This window comes from Ornithorhynchus anatinus, chromosome 7, assembly GCF_004115215.2.
Source record: "Ornithorhynchus anatinus isolate Pmale09 chromosome 7, mOrnAna1.pri.v4, whole genome shotgun sequence".
In the NCBI taxonomy this organism is placed as follows: domain Eukaryota; kingdom Metazoa; phylum Chordata; class Mammalia; order Monotremata; family Ornithorhynchidae; genus Ornithorhynchus; species Ornithorhynchus anatinus.
The window spans coordinates 1,686,565-1,708,869 of NC_041734.1; the positions used below are offsets into that span (position 1 = coordinate 1,686,565).

The 22,305-nt window shown below is 60.8% G+C and overlaps 1 protein-coding gene across 1 annotated transcript in view; it reads left to right on the plus strand.

Annotated features, from left to right (window-relative positions):
• The window catches only part of JPH1 (junctophilin 1), a 44,950-nt gene that overhangs the window by 17,741 nt on the left and 4,904 nt on the right, over positions 1-22,305 (plus strand). The window contains exon 3 of the mRNA XM_029069337.1: positions 19,580-19,698. Within this exon, the coding sequence (XP_028925170.1) occupies positions 19,580-19,698 (119 nt within the window). The remainder of the gene's footprint in view (positions 1-19,579; positions 19,699-22,305) is intronic.

Below are 22,305 nucleotides of genomic sequence, written 5' to 3' on the forward strand. Positions count from 1 at the left end.
TTGTCCCAAGGGGGGGGGAGGCTCCCGGTCTTCACGCCCATTTCCAGACGAGGTCACTGAGGCCCAGAGAGGTGAAGCGACTGGTGTAAGGTCACCCAGCCGACAAGCGGCGGAGCCGGGATTAGAACCCACGACCTCTGACTCCCCAGCCCGGGCTCTTCCCACCGAGCCGCGCCGCTTCCGGTACTGCCCGACCCAAGAATTCCCAGGGAGCCGCTGTTTCCCGGGACGCCGTTCTCCCGGAACACCAGGCTTCCCGACAGCTCCCCAGATCCCGAGGTGTCACCGAGGGGTGACGGGACGGTGAGGACCCAAATGGCTCCGTCCTTTCCGAGCCATCGGTCGGTCAGTCAGGCGTATTTATTGAGCGCTTCCTGGGTGAAGACCGCGGGTTCGGTTGTATTTATTGGCCGCTCGCTGTGTGGAGAGCACCGGACCGAACGGGTCCAATCCAGTGGCCTTCTATCTACCCCAGCGCTTAGTACAGCGTTTGGCGCCTAGGAAACGCTTAACAAATACCACGATCGCAGTCGTTCTAAGAGACGCGTCCCCCCCCCCCCCGCAGCGAGCTTACAGGGAAGCAGCGCGGCTCAGTGGCCAGAGCCCGGGTTTGGGAGTCGGAGGTCGTGGGTTCCAATCCCGGTTCCGCCACCGGTCGGCTGGGTGACTTCGGGCGAGCCGCTTCACCTCCCTGGGCCTCAGTTCCCTCCTCTGGAAAATGGGGATGAAGACGGTGAGCCCCCCCGTGGGACAACCCGATGACCTCGTATCCCCCTCCGGCGCTTAGAACGGTGCCTGGCACCTAGTAAGCGCTTCGCAATTACCATCGTTATTCTTACGATCTAGATCGGTCGGTCATCCCGGTCTGAGGGGGACAAGGGGGTCCATCCGTCCCCCCATCTCGGGTCCGGGGGTGTCACCAAGCCCCCCACGACCAAAATCCGCTTTATCGCAAGGTCTTGGCGGCGTGCTTTGAGTTGTCTGCCCCGGGACCCGCTGAGGCCGGCAGAAAACTCGGCTGTCGGGACGTTTCGATTTTTATTCTATGGTAGAAGCGGGGCTCTTACGAAGATTCTTTATACATGTATATATTGAGTTATATTTTTTTCAGCGGTTCTCGTTCAACACTTTGTGCCAAGCGCTGTCCCGAGCCCCGGGGATAGATCAGAAGGGTATCGTCCCGACGGACGTCGTCCCCCGTCTCGCACGGGGTTCACGGCCTGAGTAGGAGGGGTGGGATCGAATTCCCGTTTCCCAGGCGAGGAAACCGAGGCCCAGAGGATCGAAGGGACTCGCCCAGGGCCGCCCCGCAGGCGAGGGTCGGAGCCGGGGTGAGAACCCGGGTCCTCCGACCCTCGGGCCGGGCCTCTTTCCGCTGGGCCGCACGGCTTCCTTATTCGGAGCCCACCAGGTACCACGCGCTCCGCTGAACGCTGAGGTAGATCGGATCGGACGCAGCCCCCGTCCCAGCCGGGTCTCGCGGCCTGAGGGGCGGCGTGGCTCAGGGGCAAGAGCCCGGGCCTGCGGGTCGGAGGACGTGGGTTCTAATCCCGGCTCCGTCGCCGGTCGGCCGGGTGGCCTTGGGCGAGTCGCTTCACTTCGCCGGGCCTCGCTTCCCTCATCCGTAAAATGGGGATGAAGACGTGGGACCGCCCGATTGCCCCGTATCTCCCCCGGCGCTCAGAACCTAGTCAGCGCTTAACGAATACCACCGCCGTCGTCGTTATTACAGTGGAAAGAGCCCGGGCTTGGGAGTCGGAGGTCATGGGTTCGAATCCCGGCCCGGCCACTCATCAGCTGTGTGAGCGTGGGCCGGTCACGTCGCTTCTCCGGGCCTCAGTGCCCTCATCTGTCAAATGGGGAGGAAGACCGTGAGCCTCACGGGGGACAACCTGATGACCCCGCATCTCCCCCGGCGCCCAGACCGGTGCCCTGCACGTCGGCGGCGCTTAACAAATACCAACGTGATTATCAAGGGGGAGGGAGAGCGGGGAGTCGCGTCCCCGTCCGGGGGAAACCGAGGCCCAGGGCAGTCAAGCGGCCCTCCCGGGGTCACGGGGCCACCTCCCACCCGGAGACGCGTCCGGCGAGGGATCGCGGCCGCCCCTCGCCGCCCGAGCGGAGCGTCTGGGTTCCGGCCCCGCCTCCCCCTCCCCCCCGCCACCCCCCGGGGCCGCCGCCGCCGCCCGGCTCCCGTCGGGGCCCGAGCCGGGGCCGGGGCGCTGGTCACCCGGGGGACCCGGGCGGCTCTCGGAGACGCTTGGCTTATTATAGCTGAAATGCGAACGTGGCGCTGAGCTCTGAGCCCGTCCGCATGCCAGCGGCGTTTCTGTCACTCCTTCCACTTTGGTCCGTCGCTCCTGGAGGGCGAAACCAAATCCAACGGCGGAGAGCCGACCCCCCTCCCCGGACGAACCCCCCCCCCCCCCCCCCGCCGGCTCCAGGCCGCTGTACTGAGCGGCCGGGACGCCCCGCCGGAGTGAGCGTCACCCCCACCCCCACGGCCGCGTCCGTCCCGATCCGCTCGGACCCGTCCGGCGCTCGGATCGCCTCCCGGCGCGTAGTAAGCGCTCGACAGAGACCGCGGTCGTTAAGAGGCTTCGGGTCAGTCGTATTTGTCCAGCGCTTTCCGCGCGCAGAGCGCTGAGCTAAGCGCTCGGGAGAGGCCGACGTAATGAGAAATAGACACGTTCCCTGCCTGCAGGGAGCTTACAGACCAGAGAAGGAGACCGATGTTACTAGAATAATAACGTTGGTATCAGGTAGGCGCTTACTACGTGCCAAGCACTGCTCTGAGCGCCGGGGCAGGTACGAGATCGTCGGGTTGTCCCGGCTCAAATTACGGACGGGGACATAAGTCAACTGAGCCCGGAGCACTGCGCTGAGCGTTTGGGAGAGGCCGGCGATAATAATACTAATGATGGCGTCTGTCAAGCGCTGACTAGGTGCCAAGCACTGTTCTAAGCACCGGGGTAGATACAGGGTCATCAGGTCGTCCCGCGTGGGGCTCCCGATCTCAATCTCCGTTTACCAGATGAGGTCACCGAGGCCCGGAGAAGCGAAGCGACTGGCCCGAGGTCACACAGCAGACGGGTGGCGGGGGCGGGATCGGAACCCACGACCCCCGACTCCCAAGCCCGGGCTCTTGCCGCTAGGCCACGCTGCTCCTCTCGTGGAGTTAAGAGCCCCGATCCCTCCCCTCGAGAAGCTTCCGGTCTGCTGTGCGCGGAGCACCGTGCTGAGCATCTGGGAGAGTCCAGAGGAGTTAACGGCCCCGCGTGGCCCAGCGGCAAGAGCCCGGGCCGGGGAGTCAGAGGTCGTGGGTTCCGATCCCGGCTCCGCCGCTTCTCCGCTGCGTGACCTTGGGCACGTCGCTTCGCTTCCCTGGGCCTCGGTGACCTCATCTGGAAAATGGGGATGAAGACCGGGAGCCCCACGGGGACCGCGTCCAACTCGACTGGCTCGGATCCCCCCAGCGCTTAGGACGGTGCCCGGCCCACGGTAAGCGCTTAACGGGTCCCACCGTGGGTCTCGAGAGCTGAGGTCGGAGGCGGGAGGGGACCTTGGGCCCGGAGGTTAGTGACCGATGGGGGAGAGCACCCCGGAAGAGGAGGGATTTTCGGGCGGCTCGGAGGGAACGGGTCGGGGGAGGAGGTGCCCGGTGCTTTTAGGGACTGCACCTCACCCGCCGACGGTCCCCCGGGGGCCGACTTGGGGGAGGGGGAAGGCTTTGCCCTCCTCCCTAGGAGGCGGGGGCAGGAGGGTCCCGCCCGCCTCACCGCGCCCTCCCGGGACGGGGGACGGTGCCCCCCGCCCGCCCCCGCCCCGCCAGCGACACCGGATCCGGCCCCCCGCCCTCCCCCCGGCCCAAGGGTCGTGTTTGCACAGCTGCCGTCTGCCTGGCGGCCGGGCCCTGCCCCTGCAGAGATGGCATCACCAGCGGCGGGTTCTGAACGCCCGCGCCGGGCCGGGCACCCACCCGAGGCCCTGGACCGGCGGCTCGTTAGGGGCAGGGACCGCGGCCCCTCGTTCTGGTGGATTTCCCCTCCCGAGCGCTCGGCACAGAGTAGGCGCTCGGTAAATACCATTCACCCGTGACTAGTACCGTTCACCGGGCCCTCGGGCGGGTCACTTCACCTCTCCGAGCCTCAGTTTCCTCATCTGGGGATTGAGACCGTGAGCCCCCGTCCCGCGTGGATTCGCTCGTATCCACCCCGGCGCTTACCACGGTGCTTGGCTCAGAGCAGGCCCTTAACGGACACCGCAGCGGGAAGCAGCGTGGCTCGGTGGAAGGAGCAAGGGCTTGGGAATCAGAGGTCGTGGGTTCTAATCCACTAGTCCCCTGTGTGACCCGGGGCAGGTCACTTCTCTCTGCCTCGGCTCCCCATCTGTAAAATGGGGATGAAGACTGTGAGCCCCATGTGGGACAACCTGATTAGTTTGCGTCTCCCCCGGCGCTCAGAACAGTGCTTGGCACAAAGCGAGCGCTTAACAAATCCCACAGTTAGTATTATTCTCAACGCTTTACGTTGACCATAATTACTGAGGGGGAGATGTCGTGTGGTGGAGACATTTCTTTCATTTCTCAAATAACCGGACTGACCGAGAGGCTTGGGGATGCCGTTTCTGAATAATAATAGTCATCGTGGTACGCGTTAAGCGCTCACTCTGTACCGGGCACTGTACTAAGCGCTCCCCGTCCCACGTGGGGCTCACAGTCCCGTCGACTTTCTAAAGTCTGAAGTCACAGTTCTAGACTTTAAGCTCGCTGGGGGCCGGGAACGTGTCCTTATTGTTCTGTCTTCCTCTCCCAAGCGCTCAGTCCAGGGCTGCTCACCCAGAAAGCGCTCAGTAAATACGACCGACTGGATGCCCGAGTGCCGGTTTAGGCGGGGGGCAGAGATTGGGCTGGGGGGGAGTTGGATTTCAAGAATTCTGGAATCTCTCTGTCTCTCTCTGTCTCCACATCTCTCCCTCACGTACACACACACACGCGTTCTGCTTCCAGCGGGCCGACGAATTTAGCCGTGGGAAGCGTGTGGGTCGGGAGCCGTCTATTGACCACCCAGGAGAGGTCGGGAGGGGTTTAAAACGGTGAAAAATTCCGAGATGGGATCCCCCCCCTCCCTCCGTAGTCAGTTCATCGTATGTACTGAGCGCTTCCTGTGTGCCGAGCGCTGTATTAAGCGCCTGGGAGAGGACAGTACAACAATAAACGGACGCATTCCCCGCCCACAACGAGCTCACAGTCGAGAAGCAAGAATAAAGACGTGAATATAAGTAACTAAATGACATACGGACCTAAATGTCCGTGGGGCCGGGAGGGGGGATGAATAAGGGGAGGGAGTAATAATAATATCTGTTGAGCGCTTACTATGTGCCGAGCCCTGTTGTAAGCGCTGGGGGAGATACAGAGTAATCAGGTCGTCCCCCGCGGGGCTCTCGGTCTCAATCCCCATTTTACAGAGGAGGGAACCGAGGCCCAGTGGAGTGAAGTGGCTCGCCCAGGGTCACGCGGCAGCCAGGCGGCGGAGCCGGGATTAGAACCCACGTCCTCTGACTCCCAAGCCCGGGCTCTCGTGTGGAAGAGCTGAGAGAGGCCGGATGGCAAGGGAGTGAGGTTGAGGCGGACCGGCGGGGCCGGGGACCGAGGCCCGGAGTGGGCAAGACGGGGGGGGACCCCTCATCCGTGGCCGGAGCCGTCGAGTGGGCCGCGGCCGGAGACCCCCCCCCATCCGCCCCCCAAAGTTCAGTTAGAAAATGGTGGGGGGGTTTTAATGATATTCGTTAAGCGCTCATCACGTACCAGGCACTGTACTGAGTACTGGGGAAGATACGGGACAGGTTGGACGCGGTCCCTGGCCCACATGGGGTTCTCAGTCTTCATCCCCATTTTCCAGATGAAGGAACCGAGGCACAGGGAAGGGAAATGACTCGCCCGAGGTCCCACAGCAGACAGGTGGCAGAGCCGGGATGAGAACCCGGGTCCTCTGACTGAAGATTAGACCGTAAGCCCGTCACTGGGCAGGAATGGTCTCTATCTGTTGCCGAACTGTCCATTCCAAGCGCTCAGGCCAGTGCTCTTTCACATAGTAAGCGCTCAGTAAATACCGTCGGATGAGTCGCTTCACTTGTCCGTGCCTCAGTTCCCTCATCTGGAGAACGGGCCTCCGCTACCTCTTCTCCGTCCTACCCGCCGCGAGCCCTAGGTGGGACGGGAGCCTCGTCCAACCTGCCGTCTCGTAGCTACCCCGCTGTCTTGGCACGTAGTAAGCGCTTAACGAAAGCTGATGATCCCTCACGGTCCCATCAGCTCCCGCCTCGATTGAGAAGAGAGAAAATCCAGCAGCTCCAGTCCCACTTGCCCAAGACGAGAAGCGGCGGATTTCCACGAGACCCCGAAGAGACCGACCGCCGGGCCGGGGCACGCTTTGTTTTCCAGAAGGGTTTCTGAAACTCCGATAGCCGGATAACCGTTCCGGGCCCCCCCCCCGCCTCCTCTAATCAAAGCAGAATTAACGGATTAGGGCCGGGTTTGGGGAAAGCAGAATTCCGACTTTCGGCTCACCGTGGGCTGGAGAGATTTTTGAAATTCCGAGGAGCCTTTAATTAAAGATCCGCTGGCGGTGGAGGGAGAGCCGGGGCCGGGAGGTGGGGGACGTGGATTCTTGCCCCAGCGTTGCCGCTCTGTGACCTTGGGAACGTCGCCTCCCCTCTCCGGGCCTTTCCTCTGTCAGGCGGGAGAGGCGATGGCCGCCCTCCCCATCTTCATCCCCATTTGACAGATGAGATAGCGGAGGCGCCGAGGGGAAAAAAATAAAAATGATGGTCTTTGTGAAGCGCTTACCGTGGGCCGGGCTCCCCGCTAAGCTCCCCGGGAGGATACGAGCGAATCGGGTTGGACTCGGTCCCTGACCTGGGGCTCGCGGTCTCAATCCCCATTTTCCGGATGAGGGAACTGAGGCCCAGAGAATAATAACGATTCATTCGTTCGGCAATAATAATAATAGCGTTGGTGTTTGTTAAGCGCTTACTATGTGCAGAGCACTGTTCTAAGCTCTGGGGTAGTTACAGGTGAGGCTCACAGTCTTCATCCCCATTTTCCAGATGAGGGAAGTGAGGCCCAGAGAAGTGAAGTAATAAGGATGGTATTTGGTAAGCGCTTACTACGTGCAGAGCACTGTTCTAAACGCTGGGGAGGATACGAGATGATCGGGTTGTCCCACGTGAGGCTCGCAGTTAATCCCCATTTTACAGTTGAGATAACTGAGGCACAGAGAAGTGAAGTGACTCGCCCACAGACACCCAGCTGACAAGTGGCGGAGCCGGGATTCGAACCCTTGACCTCTGACTCCCAAGCCCGGGCTCTTTCCACCGAGCCACGCTTCAGTGGTATTTATTGAGCGCTTCCTGTGCGCCGAGCACCGTACTGAGCACTTGGAACGTACAGTTCGGCAACAGATAGAGACGATCCCCGCCCCTCGACGGGCCCGCGGTCTGACGGCGCTCACGCTGTGCCAGGCGCTGTTCTAAGCGCGGGGTAGACCCAAGGTGATCGGGGTGACCCCCGTGGGGCTCCCAGTCTTCATCCCCCTTTTCCGGAGAGGGAACTGAGGCCCAGAGAAGCGAAGTGACTCACCCGAGGTCGCGCAGCGGGCAAGGGGCCGTCACCCGTGCGGCCTTCTGACTCCCGGGCCCCGGGCTCCATCCACGGGGCCGCACTCCCTCGTCATCCTTTTTCCGCCCCAGTGCTTAGCACAACGCTTGGCCTGCGCCATCGTCATCCTTATTCGGGCCCGCTCCGCTGGCCCTCGTGCGCGAGAAGGGCTCGTGTGACCCGTCGCGGGCCGGGAATCTATTATATTGTCGTACCGCCCTCTCCCAAGCGCTCGGTACACGGTCGCGGTGGGAGGGCGGAGAGGGGTCTCCTCCCCGCTGAAAGACGGGGAAACCGAGGCCAGAGAAGCTCAGCGATCCACCCAAGGTCACCCCTCAGGCGGGCGGTGGAGCCGGGATTAGAACCCGGCTCTCCTGACTCCCAGCTCTGTGTTTTTCTCCACAAGGCCTCGCTGCCTCCGGGAAGAGGGGTTTCCGATCGACCGATTTCAACTGAGGATGTCACTCACACCCACACTCCCATTCTTTCGTTCGATCGTATTTAGTGAGCGCTTCCTGTGCGCGGAGCGCCGTACCGAACGCTTGGAAAGTACGATTCGGCGACGGAGAGACCCTCCCTGCCCACACCGGGCTCCCGGTCTAGAAGCGGGGAGTCGGGCATCGAAACGGGTAGATTGGCATCGATGGGATCAATAGAAATAAATAAAATTAGAGGTATAGATACGCATCAAAACGAGAGGCATTAATATAAATAAATAGAATTAGCGCTGTGGACGGGGGGAGCAAAGGGAGCGAGTCGGGGCGACGGGAAGGGAGGAAAAAGGGGGCTCCCCATCCCCCCGGCCCTCCCTCCCATTTTTTCCGTCTGCCTCCAAATAAATAGAATTAGGGGTACAGATACGCATCAAAACAAGTAAAGAGGCGTTAATATAACAAAAATAAAATAAAATTAGCGCCATGGACGGGGGAGCAAAGGGAGACAGTCGGGGCGACGGGAAGGGATGAGGGTGCGGAGGAAAAAGGGGGCTCCCCATCCCCCCGGTCCTCCCTCCCACTTTTTCCGTCTGTCTCCAAATAAATAGAATTAGGGGTATAGTTACGCATCAAAACAAGTAAAGAGGCGTTAATATAAAAAATATATATATATAAAATTAGCGCTACGGACGGGGGGTAGAGCCAAGGGAGACCGTCGGGGTGACGGGAAGGGATGGGGGTGCGGAGGGAAAAGGGGGCTCCCCAGCCCTCCCTCCCATTTTTTCCATCTGTCTCCAAATAAATAGAATTAGGGGTATAGATACGCATCAAAACAAGTAAAGAGGCGTTAATATAAAAAAGTAATAAATAAAATTAGCGCCACGGACGGGGGGTAGAGCAAAGGGAGACAGTCGGGGCGACGGGAAGGGGTGGGGGTGCGGAGGAAAAAGGGGGCTCCCCATCCCCCCCCCCAGCCCTCCCTCCCGCTTTGTCCATCCGTCTCCCCCATCGTCTCGTAATGAGGCAGGGACCGAGCGACTCGACCGGTGATTTTCGTGGGGCTCTAACTGTGTGCGGAGCACTGTACTGAGCGCTCGGAAGACGACAGGACAGTCGAGTTGGGGGGCAGGACCCCGGCCCACAAGGAGAGCAGAGGCTGTCGGAGTCTCCCAGGGAGTCGGCCCGGGGCAGCGCGGAGAGTAGGCGCTTAGCGTTGATTGACAGACTGCTCAGTACAGTGCGGGGCACAGAATGGGAGGTGCTCAGAAAATACCTCCGATGAGGAGGGAGAGGGGGACGGTAATTGGAAGCAGCACGGTCTAGTGGCCGAACTGTCCATTCCAAGCGCTAAGTAATAATGATAACAACGTTGGTATCCGTTAAGCGCTTACTATGTGCCGAGCGCCGTTCTAAGCGCTGGGGGAGATACGGGGTGATCGGGTCGTCCCACGTGAGCCTCGCGGTTAATCCCCATTTTACAGATGAGGTCACCGAGGCCCAGAGAAGTGAAGCGACTCGCCCACGGTCGCACGGCTGACGAGTGGCGGAGTCGGGATTCGAACTCGTGACCGCTGACTCCCAAGCCCGAGCCCTTTCCACGGAGCCAGGCTGCTTAGTACAGTGCTCTGCACCTAGTAAGTGCTCAGTAAATACCATTGAATGAATGAGAACCCGGGCCCGGGAGTCCGGAGGACCCGGGTTCTAATCCCGCCCCTGCCGCCGGTCTGCTGGGTGACCCTAGGCGGGCCACTTCCCTTCTCTGGGCCTCAGTTCCCTCATCTCTAAAACGGGGACGAAGACCGCGAGCCCCAGGTGGAACGGGCGCCGCGTCCGACCCGATTAGCTCGTACCTGCCCCGGCGTCTAGTACGGTGCCCGGCGGGTAATACACGCTTAACGAGTCCCGTAAAAGAAACGATAAATCGGGCGCCCGGGGTAACTGAGGTAAAGTTAACGCCAGTAGGGAGAGGCGACCCACTCTCACCGGAAAACCTGACCAACCGAGCGTCGAAACGGCCTCCTCGCCGTCCCCGTTGTTCGGCGGTGGTTGGGGGGTGCGGGAGTCAGCAGGACCTGGGTTCTAATCCCGGCTCCGCCGCCGGCCCGCCGCGGGACCTCGGGCGAGTCGCTCCGCTTCTCTGGGCCTCGGTTCCCTCCTCTGGAAAACGGGGGTAAAGACCGGGAGCCCCACGGGGGACGGGGTCTGGGCCAACGGGATTAATCCGGCCCCGGTCCAGCTCTCGGAACGGCGGCCGGCACGTGGCGAGCGCCTAACGGGTACCCGAGAAGAAAGAAAGAAAGAAGGAACCGGGTGGAGCGCGGGCTCCCGGGGGAGGGAGCGGTGGGGCGGCCGAGGTCCCGGGGATGTCCGCCGGGCGGGCGGGACCGGATTCGGGCCGTCGGCAGATGCCCGCGGCCCCCCGGGCCGGCGCCGCCTGGCAACACCCGGCCGCCCGCCCCGCTAGGCCCGAACGGGCTGTCCCCGATTAGAATAATAATTATAACGAGGGCATCCGTTAAGCGCGTACTACGTGCCAGGCACTTTACTGAGCGCTGGGACGGATCAGGTTAGACACAGCCCCTGTCCCCCCCCCCCCCGTGGGGCTCACGGGCTCCATCCCCATTTTCCGGATGAGGGCACCGAGGCCCGGAGAAGTGAAGCGACTTAGGCGGGGTCACGCAGGAGACGGGTGGCGGGGGCCGGGATTAGAACCCGGGTCCTCCGATTCCCAAGCCCCGCCGCTTCTAATAATGTCGGTATCGGTTAAGCGCTTCCTACGTGCGGAGCACCGTTCTAAGCGCTGGGGTAGACGCAGGGGAATCGGGTCGTCCCACCTGGGGCTCACGGTCTTCATCCCCATTTTCCAGATGAGGTCACCGAGGCCCAGAGAGGCGAAGTGACTCGCCCACGGTCACACGGCTGACAGGTGGCGGAGCTGGGATTCGAACTCATGACCCCCGACCCCAAAGCCCGGGCTCTTTCCACTGAGCCCCGCCGCTTCTCCGCTTCCCTCGCCTGGGCCTCAGTTCCCTCGCCTGGAAAATGGGGATGAAGGCCGTGAGCCCCGTGCGGGACGGGGCCCGTAACCAACCCCATCATCCGGTGTCTCCCCCGGCGCTCAGGGCAGCGGCTGGCACATAGTAAGCGCTTAACAAATACCGTCATCATTATTATTGCGGGCCCGGGGTGGAGGGGCACCGGTTGGAGGGAGGGTGTTCATTCGGTGCTATTTATTGAGCGCTTCCCCTGCGCAGAGCCCCGTAGGAGGTGGGTCTGGGCTCGGGGCCGTGGGCGTGGAGCGTACCGGCAGCTGTCGCGGGGGTCGGCGGCATCTGCGTCTGTGAAAAGCGAAACCGAGGCGGCCCCGGCACCCGGGACTCCTTCCTGCCCAGGAACGGGGCCCTTACCGGATTGGGAAATCATTCCGGCTGATCCGAGGCCAGCCCCCAGATCCTTAATACGCGTAATGACGGTTCGAATGGTCACGGGTTCCAGTCCCGGCTCCGCCACTTGTCAGCTGTGTGACTGTGGGTGAGTCCCTTCTCTGGGCCTCAGTTCCCTCATCTGGAAAATGGGGATTAACCGTGAACCTCCCGTGGGACCACCCGATGACCCCGTATCTCCCCCGGCGCTTAGAACGGTGCTCGGCACAGAGTAAGCGCTTAACAGATACCAACGTTATTGTTACAATCATCATGACGATGAAGCAGCGTGGCTCAGTGGAAAGAGCCCGGGCTTGGGAGTCAGAGGTCATGGGTTCGAATCCCAGCTCTGTCACTTGGCAGCTGTCTGACCTCGGGCAAGTGACTTAACTTCTCTGTGCCTCGGTTCCCTCACCTGTAAAATGGGGATGAAGACTGTGAGCCTCGCACGGGACGACCCGACGACCCTGCATCTCCCCCGGCGCTTAGAACGGTGCCCTGCACGTAGTAAGCGCTTAACAAATACCGACGTTATGATGATGATGGTCTTTGTGAAGCCCCCACTGGGTGCCAAGCACTGTTCTAAGCCCTGGGGAGACGCGAGGTCATCAGGGTGTCCCAGGCGGGGGAGGGATGGTCCGGGCTGGGTTAACGGGGAGGGTCGGGGGGTCGGGGGGTCCGGGCTGGGTCAGTGGAGGGAGAGTCAAGTATGATAAGAATAATAATAATAATAATAATAATGTTGGTATCTGTTAAGCGCTTACTACGTGCGGAGCACTGTTCTAAGCGCTGGGGGAGATACAGGGTCACCACGTTGTCCCACGTGAGGCTCCCGGTCTTCATCCCCCTTTTCCAGATGAGGTCCCCGAGGCACAGAGAAGTGAAGTGACTCGCCCACAGTCACCCAGCTGCCAATCGGTAGAGCCGGGCCTCGAACCCATGCCCGGGCTCTTTCCACTGAGCCACGCTAATAATGCCGATGGTACTTGTTAAGCGCTTCCTATGCGCCAAGCACTGTTCTAAGCGCCGGTGAGGATACAGAGTCATCGGGTTGTCCCGCACGGGGCTCACGGTCTCCATCCCCGTTTTCCAGATGAGGTAACGGAGGCACAGGAAAACGAGGCGGCCCACCCCGGGTCGGACAGGCGGCGGAGGCGGGATTAGAACCCACGTCCTCCGGCTCCCCAGCCCGCTGCTTCTCCGATGGAACGGAGGGGGGAGAGAGTCGGGGGTGAAGCCTGGTCCGCCTCTAACCCGGGCGGGGGGGTCCGGGGGTCGACCAGTACGCGGGACCTGCGAGCACCCGGGGGCCTCTGGGGGAGACGGCGCGGGGGCGGACACGTGGGCCCCGATTTTTCCGCGATGTCCGGCTTCCTCCCCGGCCGTCCCTCCCGGGAGCGTGGCTCGGTGGACGGGGCCCGGACTTGGGAGTCGGAGGTCATGGGTTCGAATCCCGGCTCCACCCCCTGCCGGCTGTGGGACTTCGGGCAAGTCACTTCGCTTCTCTGGGCCTCGGTTAACCCGTCTGTCAAAGGGGAGTGAAGACTGGGAGCCCCACGTGGGACAACCCCATCACCTTGTATCTCCCCCAGCGCTTAGAACAGTGCTTTGCACATAGTAAGCGCTTAGCAAGTACCGTCAGTACTTTTTTAATTATTATTATTGTTATATAGTAAGCGCTCAATAAATGCCACCGCTTGACTGATTAACATTCATTCAATAGTATTTATTGAGCGCTTACTATGTGCAGAGCGCTGTACTAAGCGCTTGGAATGTGCACCTCGGTCTCTCCTATTTCTGGGGTGGGAAGCCTGATAAGATGGGACCTGGGCCCTGGCGGGCATGACAAAGCCATGGGTCATCTCTCATTTATTTCTAATAATAATAATAATAATAACTGGTATTTGTTAAGGTCTTACTATGTGTCAGACACTGTACTAAGCGCTGGGGTGAATGCAGGTCCCACAGTCTCTGCCCCACGTGGGACTCCCGGTCTTCATCCCCATTCCCCAGATGAGGTCACTGAGACACGGAGAAGTGAAGCGACCGGTCCAGGTCACCCAGACGACGAGGGGCGGAGTCGGGATTAGAACCCAGGTCCTTCCCATTAGGGCTCCGCCCATTAGGCCGTGCTGTTTCCCCTGTCTGTCTCCCCCCCTAATACTAATCATGTTGACATTTGTTAAGCGCTTCCTCTGTGCAGAGCACCGTTCTAAGCGCCGGGGGAGATGCAGGGTCATCGGGGCGTCCCACGGGAGGCTCCCGGTCTTCATCCCCATTTCCCAGATGAGGTCACCGAGGCCCAGAGAAGTGAAGCGACTTGCCCACTCGTATGGGCGTGTGAGCTCGTATGGGCAGGGAATCATTTCCGGTTGCGTTGTCCTCTTAGTCCGCTGCTCCGCACACAGCGAGCGCTCAATAAGTACGACGGAATGAACGAACGCGGGACAAGCCAAGCCACCGGCCCCCCGGGCTTGCCCCTTCTCCCCGCCGCCCGGGCCTAGCGGGTAGAGCCCGAGCCTGGGAGTCCCAAGGACCCGGGTTCTTATCCCGACTCCTCCACCTGTCTGCCGGGGGACCCTGGGCGAGTCGCTTCGCTTCCCTGGGCCTCAGTTTCCCTCCTCTCTAAAATGGGGGTGAAGAGCGGGAGCCCCGCACGGGCCGGGGACCGTGAGCAATCTTGTATCCACCCCAGCGCTTAGAACGGCGCTTTTTAGGCGCTTCACAAATGCCATATTTCTTAGCATGAAGCTCGTGAATTATGAGAAGCAGCGTGGCTCCGTGGAAAGAGCACCGGGTTAGGAGTCAGAGGTCGCGGGTTCTAATCCCGGCTCCGCCACCTGTCAGCTGGGTGACTTTGGGCGAGGCACTTCACTTCTCGGTGCCTCAGGGACCTCCACTGGAAAAGGGGGATGAAGACCGGGAGCCTCACGGGGTACAACCCGATGACCCTCTACCTCCCCCAGCGCTTAGAACAGTGCTCGGCGCATAGTAAGCGCTTAACAGATACCAACGTCATTATTATTACTTCACTCCTGTGGGCCTCAGTTCCCTCGTCTGTCAAATGGGGATGAAGACCGGGAGCCTCACGTGGGCCGGCCCGATGACCCTGTATCTCCCCCGGCGCTTAGAACGGTGCTCGGCACATCGTCAACGCTTTTAACAGATACCAACATCGTTATTCTTACCACTTCGCTTCTGTGGGCCTCAGTGACCTCCTCTGGAAAATGGGGATGAAGGCCGGAGCCCCAGGCGAGCCGGGGACCGCCGTCCAACCCGATTATCTTGTATCCACCCCAGCGTTTAGCACACGCGAAGAGCTTAACAGAGCACCGCGGTCGCTGCTACGAGATCATCGGCACCGCCCCGGCCACTCCCAGAGGGTTGTTGGTTTTTATTTTATTGGTATTTGCAAGGAAATGAAGTTGAACAGAGCCTCGCCCCACAGAAGCCTCAGAGTCTAAGTAGGAGGGAGAACCGAAACCCCCGTTTTACAGCCGAGAAACCGAAACCCAAAGCAGTGAAATGACTTACCCGAGGTCACACGGCAGGCAGGAGGCGGAGCCGGGATGAGAAACCACCAGATCCTCCGGCTCTCGGGCCTGGGATTTCTCCACGCTATTTCCCAATCTGGAAGGGAGGGAGGGAGGGAAGGAGGGGGCCTTTTCCCCGTTACTGTGATAATAATAATGTTGGTATTTGTTAAGCGCTTACTATGTGCAGAGCACTGTTCTAAGCGCTGGGGGAGACACGGGGGAATCGGGTCGTCCCACGTGGGGCTCACAGTCTTAATCCCCGTTTTACAGATGAGGTCACTGAGGCACAGAGGAAGTGAAGCGACTCGCCCAGAGTCACACAGCTGACAGGCGGCAGAGCCGGGATTCGAACTCATGACCTCCGACTCCAAAGCCCGGGCTCTTTCCACTGAGCCACGCTGCTTCACAGTAATAATGTTGGTATCTGTTAAGCGCTTACTACGTGCAGAGCACCGTTCTAAGCGCTGGGGTAGACAGAGGGTCATCGGGTCGTCCCACGTGAGGCTCGCGGTTAATCCCCATTGTCCAGATGAGGTCACTGAGGCCCAGAGAAGCGAAGCGACTCGCCCACGGTCACACAGCTGACGGGCGGCAGAGCCGGGAGTCGAACCCGTGACCTCTGACTCCGAAGCCCGGGCTCTCTCCACTGAGCCACGCTGCTTCCCCTGACTGTATCTATCACCCACTCTGGGCGAAGCCCTGAGGTAGCTAGAAATAATCAGATGAGATGGACTCCTGCTGGTGATTGTATTTAGCGCCTACTTTGTGCCAAGCACAGTGCTCAGCGCTTGGGAAGACAATCAGGTGCGACAGAATCCTGACGATTATTGTTCTTTTTTAAAAACGGGATTTGTTAAGGGGTCTGGGAGCCTCCGCCGCTTTTCTGCTGTGGGACCTGGGGCAAGTCGCCTGACTTCTCTGTGCCTCCGTTCCCTCATCTGTAAAACTGTGAGCCCCACGTGAGACGATCCGATTAGCTTGTGTCTCCTCCAGCGCTTAGAGCAGTGCTTGGCGCAGAGGAAGCGCTTAATACCGGTGTTATTATCGTTATTATCATTACCCTGTGTCAAGCACTGTTCTAAGCACTGGGGGAGATACAAGATAATAATAACGTTGGTATTCGTTAAGCGCCTACTATGTGCAGAGCACCGTTCTAAGCGCTGGGGGAGATACGGGGTCATCGGGTCGTCCCACGGGAGGCTCACGGTTAATCCCCATTTTCCAGATGAGCTCACTGAGGCCCAGAGAAGTGAAGCGACTCGCCCACGGTCAACAGGGCCGACAAGTGGCAGAGTCGCGATTCGAACCCATGACCTCTGACTCCCCAGCCCGGGCTCTTTCCACTGAGCCACGCCGCCTCTCTATGATCGGGTCGAACACAGTCCCTGACCCCCATGGGGCTCACGATCTTAAACCCCATTTCACAGATGAGGGAACTGAGGCCCAGAGAAATCAAGTGACCGCCCCGAGGTCACACAAGTAGCGGAGACAGGATTGGAACCCACGTCCTTCTGACTCCCAGGCCCACGGTGTATCCACTGGGCTCTGCTGCTTCAACTCTAGCACCTACTCTATGCCAAGCCCTGTCCCGAGAAGCAGTGGGAAGCACCTGGGACCGGGAGAAGGAGGACCCGGGTTCAAATCCCAGATTTCCTACAACGCGGCCCGCGCGGTCCGCTCCTCTTATGCCAGCCTTCTCCCCGGGCCCCCGTCCCGTCCGTGTCGCCGCCGACCCCTCGCCCACGTCCCGCCTCCGGCCCGGGACGCCCTCCCTCCTCGGATCCCGCAGACGACGACTCTCTCTCTCTCCCTCCTTCAGAGCCCTATCGAAGGCCCGCCTCCTCCCGGAGGTCTTCCCCGACCGCGCCCTCCTCTCCTCTTCTCCCGCTCCCTTCCGCGTCTCCCCGACTCGCTCCCTTTCTTCATCCCCCTCCCTGCCTCGCACCCTTTGCGTCCCCATCCCTCGTTTATTTATTTATATAAATTAATGTCTGTCTCCCCTTCTAACGTTGGCATTTGTTAAGCGCTTACTATGTGCAGAGCACCGTTCTGAGCGCTGGGGTAGACACGGGGGAATCAGGTCGCCCCACGTGGGGCTCACGGTCTTAATCCCTATTTTACAGATGAGGTCACCGAGGCACCGAGAAGTGAAGCGACTCGCCCACGGTCACCCAGCTGACGAGTGGCGGAGCCGGGATTCGAACCCTTGACCTCTGACTCCGAAGCCCGGGCTCTTTCCACTGAGCCGCGCTGCTTCCTAGACCATAAGCTCGCTGTGGGCAGGGAAGGTGTCTATTTATCATTCTGTTGTCCTCTCCCAAGCGCTTAGTACAGTGCCTCGCACGCGGTGAGCGCTCGATAAATACGACTGAATGACTCGAATGAAGGAGCTCTGCCGACCCCTTGCCTTGTGACCTTGGATGAGCCTGTCGGTTAACCGTATTTATTGAGCGCGTACGTTGTGCGGAGCGCCGTACTGAGCGCTTGGGAGAGGACGGTAGAACAATGACCGTGGGCAAGTCACTTCCCTTCCCTGTGCCTCAGTGACCTCATCCGTAAAATGGGGATGAAGGCTGTGAGCCCCACGTGGGAACGACCTGATTCCCTCGTGTCTCCCCCAGCGCTTAGAACGGTGCTCTGCACGTAGTAAGCGCTTAACAGATACCAACATTATTATCATTATTAGAACGGACACACTCGCCGCCCACAACGAGCTGACGGTCTAGACGGGGAGACGGACGGGAATAGAAATAAATAAATGACGGAGACGGACGTACGTGGGGCCGGGAGGGAGGGATGAAGAAAGGGAGCGAGTCGGGGAGACGCGGAAGGGAGCGGGAGGAGAGGAGGGCGCGGTCGGGGAAGGCCTCTCGGAGGAGACGGGCCTTCGATGAGGCTTCGAAGCGGGAGAGAGTCGTCGTCTGCGGGATCTGAGGAGGGAGGGCGTCCCGGGCCGGAGGCGGGACGCGGGCGAGGGGTCGGCGGCGAGACGGGGGAGACGGAGGCCCGGCGAGAAGCTCGGCATCGGAGGGACGGAGCGTGCGGGCCGGGCTGGAGGAGGAGAGTAGTCGAGGTACTTAGTGGCTTCTGTGCCTCGGTTGTCCTTTTCTCCATCCTAATTAGACCGCGAGCCCCGTTGCGGGACAGGGACCCTGTCCAAATTAATCCACTCTTTGAACCTATTCCAGCGATTAGAACCATGTTGGCCAATCGAGCGATCGTATTTATTAAGCAGAGCCCTCAGAGAAGCGGCGGGGCTCGGTGGCAGGAGCCCGGGTTGGTGGTGGCTTCTAATCCCCGCTCCGCCGCTGCGACAGCTGTGTGACTTTGGGCGAGTGACTTCCCTTCTCTATGCCTCAGTGACCTCATCTGCAAAACGGGGATTGAGACTGTGAGCCCACGTGGGACAACCTGATCACCTCGTATCTCCCCCCAGGCTTAGAACAGTGCTTGGCACATAGTAAGCGCTGAACAAATCCCCTCATTGTTATTATCGTTATCGTTACCACTCAGCTCTTGGGAGAGGACAACGCAACAGGATTAACGGCCACGTTCCCCGTCCGTAACGAGCTTCCAGTCCAGAGGGGGAGACAGACATTAATACGAATCGAATATCGCGTAGCAAACACTTAGTAATGATGATAATAACAAGGACTGCGGTATTTGTTAAGCGCTTACTATGTACCGGGCGCCGTTCCGAGCGCTGCGGCGGATAGGAGATAATCAAGTTGGATACGCTCCCACATGGGGCTCAGGGCCTTCATCCCCGTTTTCCAGATGAGGTCACTGAGGCCCAGAGAAGTGAAGCGACCTGCCCAACGTCACCCAGCAGACAAGCGGTGGAGGTGGGATTAGAACCCGGGCCCTTCAGGCTCGGAGGCCAGTCCATTAGGCCCGTGGCTAAGTGGAAAGAGCCCGGGCTGGGGAGTCAGAGGGCATGGTTTCGAATCCCGGCCCCGCCACTTGTCAGCTGGGCGACTGTGGGCAAGTCATTACGCTTCTCGGTGCCTCAGCGACCTCATCTGTAAAATGGGATGATAATAATAACAATAATGTCGGTATTCGTTAAGCGCTTACTAGGTGCAGAGCACCGCTCTAAGCGCTAGGGGAGATCCAGGGTCGTCGGGTCGTCCCACGCGGGGCTCCCGGTTAATCCCCATTTTACAGATGGGGTCACCGAGGCCCAGAGAAGTGAAGCGACTCGCCCGCAGTCACCCGGCTGACAAGCGGCAGAGCCGGAAGTCGAGCCCCCGACCTCTGACTCCGAAGGCCGGGCTCTTTCCACTGAGCCACCGCGAGCCCGACGTGGGCCGACCCGATGACCCCGTATCTCCCCCGGCGCTTAGAACAGGGCTCGGCACACAGCGAGCGCTTAACAGATACCGACGTTAATTAGGCCGCACCGCTTCCCGTCCGTCTGTCCAGGAGCCCTCCCGGGGTTCAAACCGCAGCGGGGGACGGCGGCGTCTCGGGGCCGCGGTCGGGTCCGACCCCCGGGCGGGTGCTGACCCTCCGCGGCTCCGTCCCCAGGACCGCCCACGCCAGGGCCAAGGCCGACGCCGCCGACCAGGCCGCCCAGGCCGCCCACCAGGAGTGCAGCATCGCCCGGGCCGTAGCCAGGGAGCTGGCCCCCAACTTCTACCAACCAGGTACCCGCCCCGCCGGGGTCCCGGGGGGCCGCTCAGTCCGGGCTGGGGCCGGGGAGGGGCGGGACGGCCCCCGCCGGGTCAGCGGGACCGGCTCCTCCTCCCCCTCCGCCCGGCGGGACCTCCGAAACACCGCCCCTGCTATTTCCGTCATAGAGAGCGGCGGGCCGGACCTCGGGGATGCTAATTAATGATGATAACGGTGGCATCCGGTAAGCGCTAACTCCCCGCCAAGCGCCGGGGCGGATGCGAGCTCGGCGGATCGTCCCCCCGTGGGGCTCTCAATCCCCGCTTTCCAGAGGAGGCCGCCGAGGCCCGGAGAAGCGAAGCGACCGGCCCAAGGTCACGCGGCGGACGAGTGGCGAGAGGGGGGTTAGAACCCACGACCCCTGACTCCCGAACCCGGGCTCCGGCCGCCAGGTCCGTTACACCGTCCCTCCTCGAGCGCTTAGAACAGTGCCCCGCGTACAGCGAGCGCTCAGTAGGTACCACTGGGGGACCGATGACGTTTGAGAAGTTGGAGGTTAGACCGGCGGGGAAGGTGCCTACCGACTCTGTCACCCTGTAATCTCCCAGGCGTTCGGTGTACGCCACGGCTCCATCCATCGGTTGATTTTTATCCATTTTCGTGCGAGCCTCCGTTTTTTCCGGCAGCGGCATTTCTTAGGCACTTACTGTGCGCCAAACACCGTTCTGAGCGCTGAGGGAGAGGGGCTCCCAGGCTAAGTAGGAGGGAGACCGGGTATTTGATCCCCGTCACGCCGTTGAGGAAACCGAGGCCCAGCGAAGCGGAGCGACTCGCTGGGGTATTTATCGAGCACTTCCCGTGTGCGGAGCACTGTGCTAAACGCTCGGGAGAGGGCACGGGGACAATAAACAGACCCATCCGCCGCCCACGGCGAACAGCGTGAGCCCGGGCCCGGCCGGTCCAGCTGTTCGGGCGTCTTTCCGTGACTGCCTTCCAAGCTACCACGAGCAGTCAGAGGCGGCCGATGGTTCTGCCCCTTTAGTTTGCCGTCGGGGATGGCGTTTATCAAGAAGTCGCCCCGTGCTAAACGTCGGGATCGGTCCCCGGTCATCTGGGAAGCGGCGCGGCGTAATGATCGTAATAATAATGGCGTTTGTTAAGCAAGCGCTTACTATGTGCCGAGCGCCGGGGGAGATACGGGGCGATCAGGTTGTCCCCCGTGGGACTCACGGTCTTCGTCCCCATTTGACAGATGAGGGAACTGAGTCACGGAGAAGTCAAGTGACTCGTCCAGAGTCACCCAGCCGATCAGTGGCGGAGCCGGGATCAGAACCCACGACCTCCGACTCCCAAGCCACGCCGCTCCTCCGCACGGCGGCCGGGGTTCTGATCCCGGCCCCGCCGCTTGTCTGCTGGGTGACGGTCGCTTCACTTTTCCGGGCCCCGGTTCCCTCATCTGGAAAACGGGGAGGGAGACGGCGCGGGACGGGGACTGGGTCCCACCCGATTTGGTGGGATCCACCTCGGCGTTCAGTACGGTGCCCGGCACCTAGTAAGCGCTTAAGAAATACCGTCATCGTCATTATCATTTTTAGCGGACGGGACGCGGTCCCCAACCCCCCCCCCCCCGCCCCACCCCGCGGCAGAACGGAGCTCCGTGGCCCATGGTGCGAATGACACATTTCCTTTTTTCAACCAAAACCCGCCACCTCCCCCCGGGGCGGCCGAAGAGAGACCCGCTCCCGGTTCCGGATGGGTGAGCCGGGGGAAGTCACCGGCTGCCTCCGTCATTCATTCGGTCCTATTTACTGAGCGCCGACCGCGTGCGGAGCACTGGGCTGAGCGCTGGGGCGAGGACCCTGCGACAGTAAACGGGCCCCCTTCCCCGGCCCCGATGAGCCGACGGTCTGGAGATCAGTCGGTCGTATTTACGGAGCGCTTAGTCCGTGCGGGACACCGGACTGGGCGCCGGGGAGAGGACGGGTTAGAGCACGGGTCTTGCAAACCGGGGGTCGTGAGTTCAAATCTCGCTGGGGCCTTCGCTAATCTTAGAGGAGCGGCGTGGCTCAGCGGCAAGAGCCCGGGTTTAGGAGTCAGAGGTCACGGGTTCGAATCTTGACTCCGCCACTTGTCGGCTGTGTGACCTCGGGCAGGCCGCTTCCCTTCTCTGGGCCTCAGTGACCTCATCTAGAAAATGGGAATGCAGACCGTGAGCCTCACGTGGGGCGACCCGATGACCCCGTATCTCCCCCAGCGCTCAGGACGGTGCTCTGCACAGAGTAAGCGCTTAACGGATACCAACGTTATTATTATTATTTCCCTGGGCCTCAGTGACCTCATCTGGAAAATGGGGGTTGCTCCTGTGAGCCCCACGCGGGACCACCTGGTGACCTTGAATCTCCCCCAGAGCTTAGAACAGTGCTTAGCGCAGAGTAAGCGCTTAACCAATACCGTAACTACTCATACTATTCATTCATTCAATCCTGTTTATTGAGCACTTACTGCGTGCAGAGCACTGGGCTAAGCGCTGGGAAGAAGACCCTGGAAGAGTGAACGGGCACGTTCCTGCCCACGATGACCTGACGGGTCCAGAGATCCGTCAGTCGTATTTACTGAGCCCTTACTGCGTGCGGAACACTGGG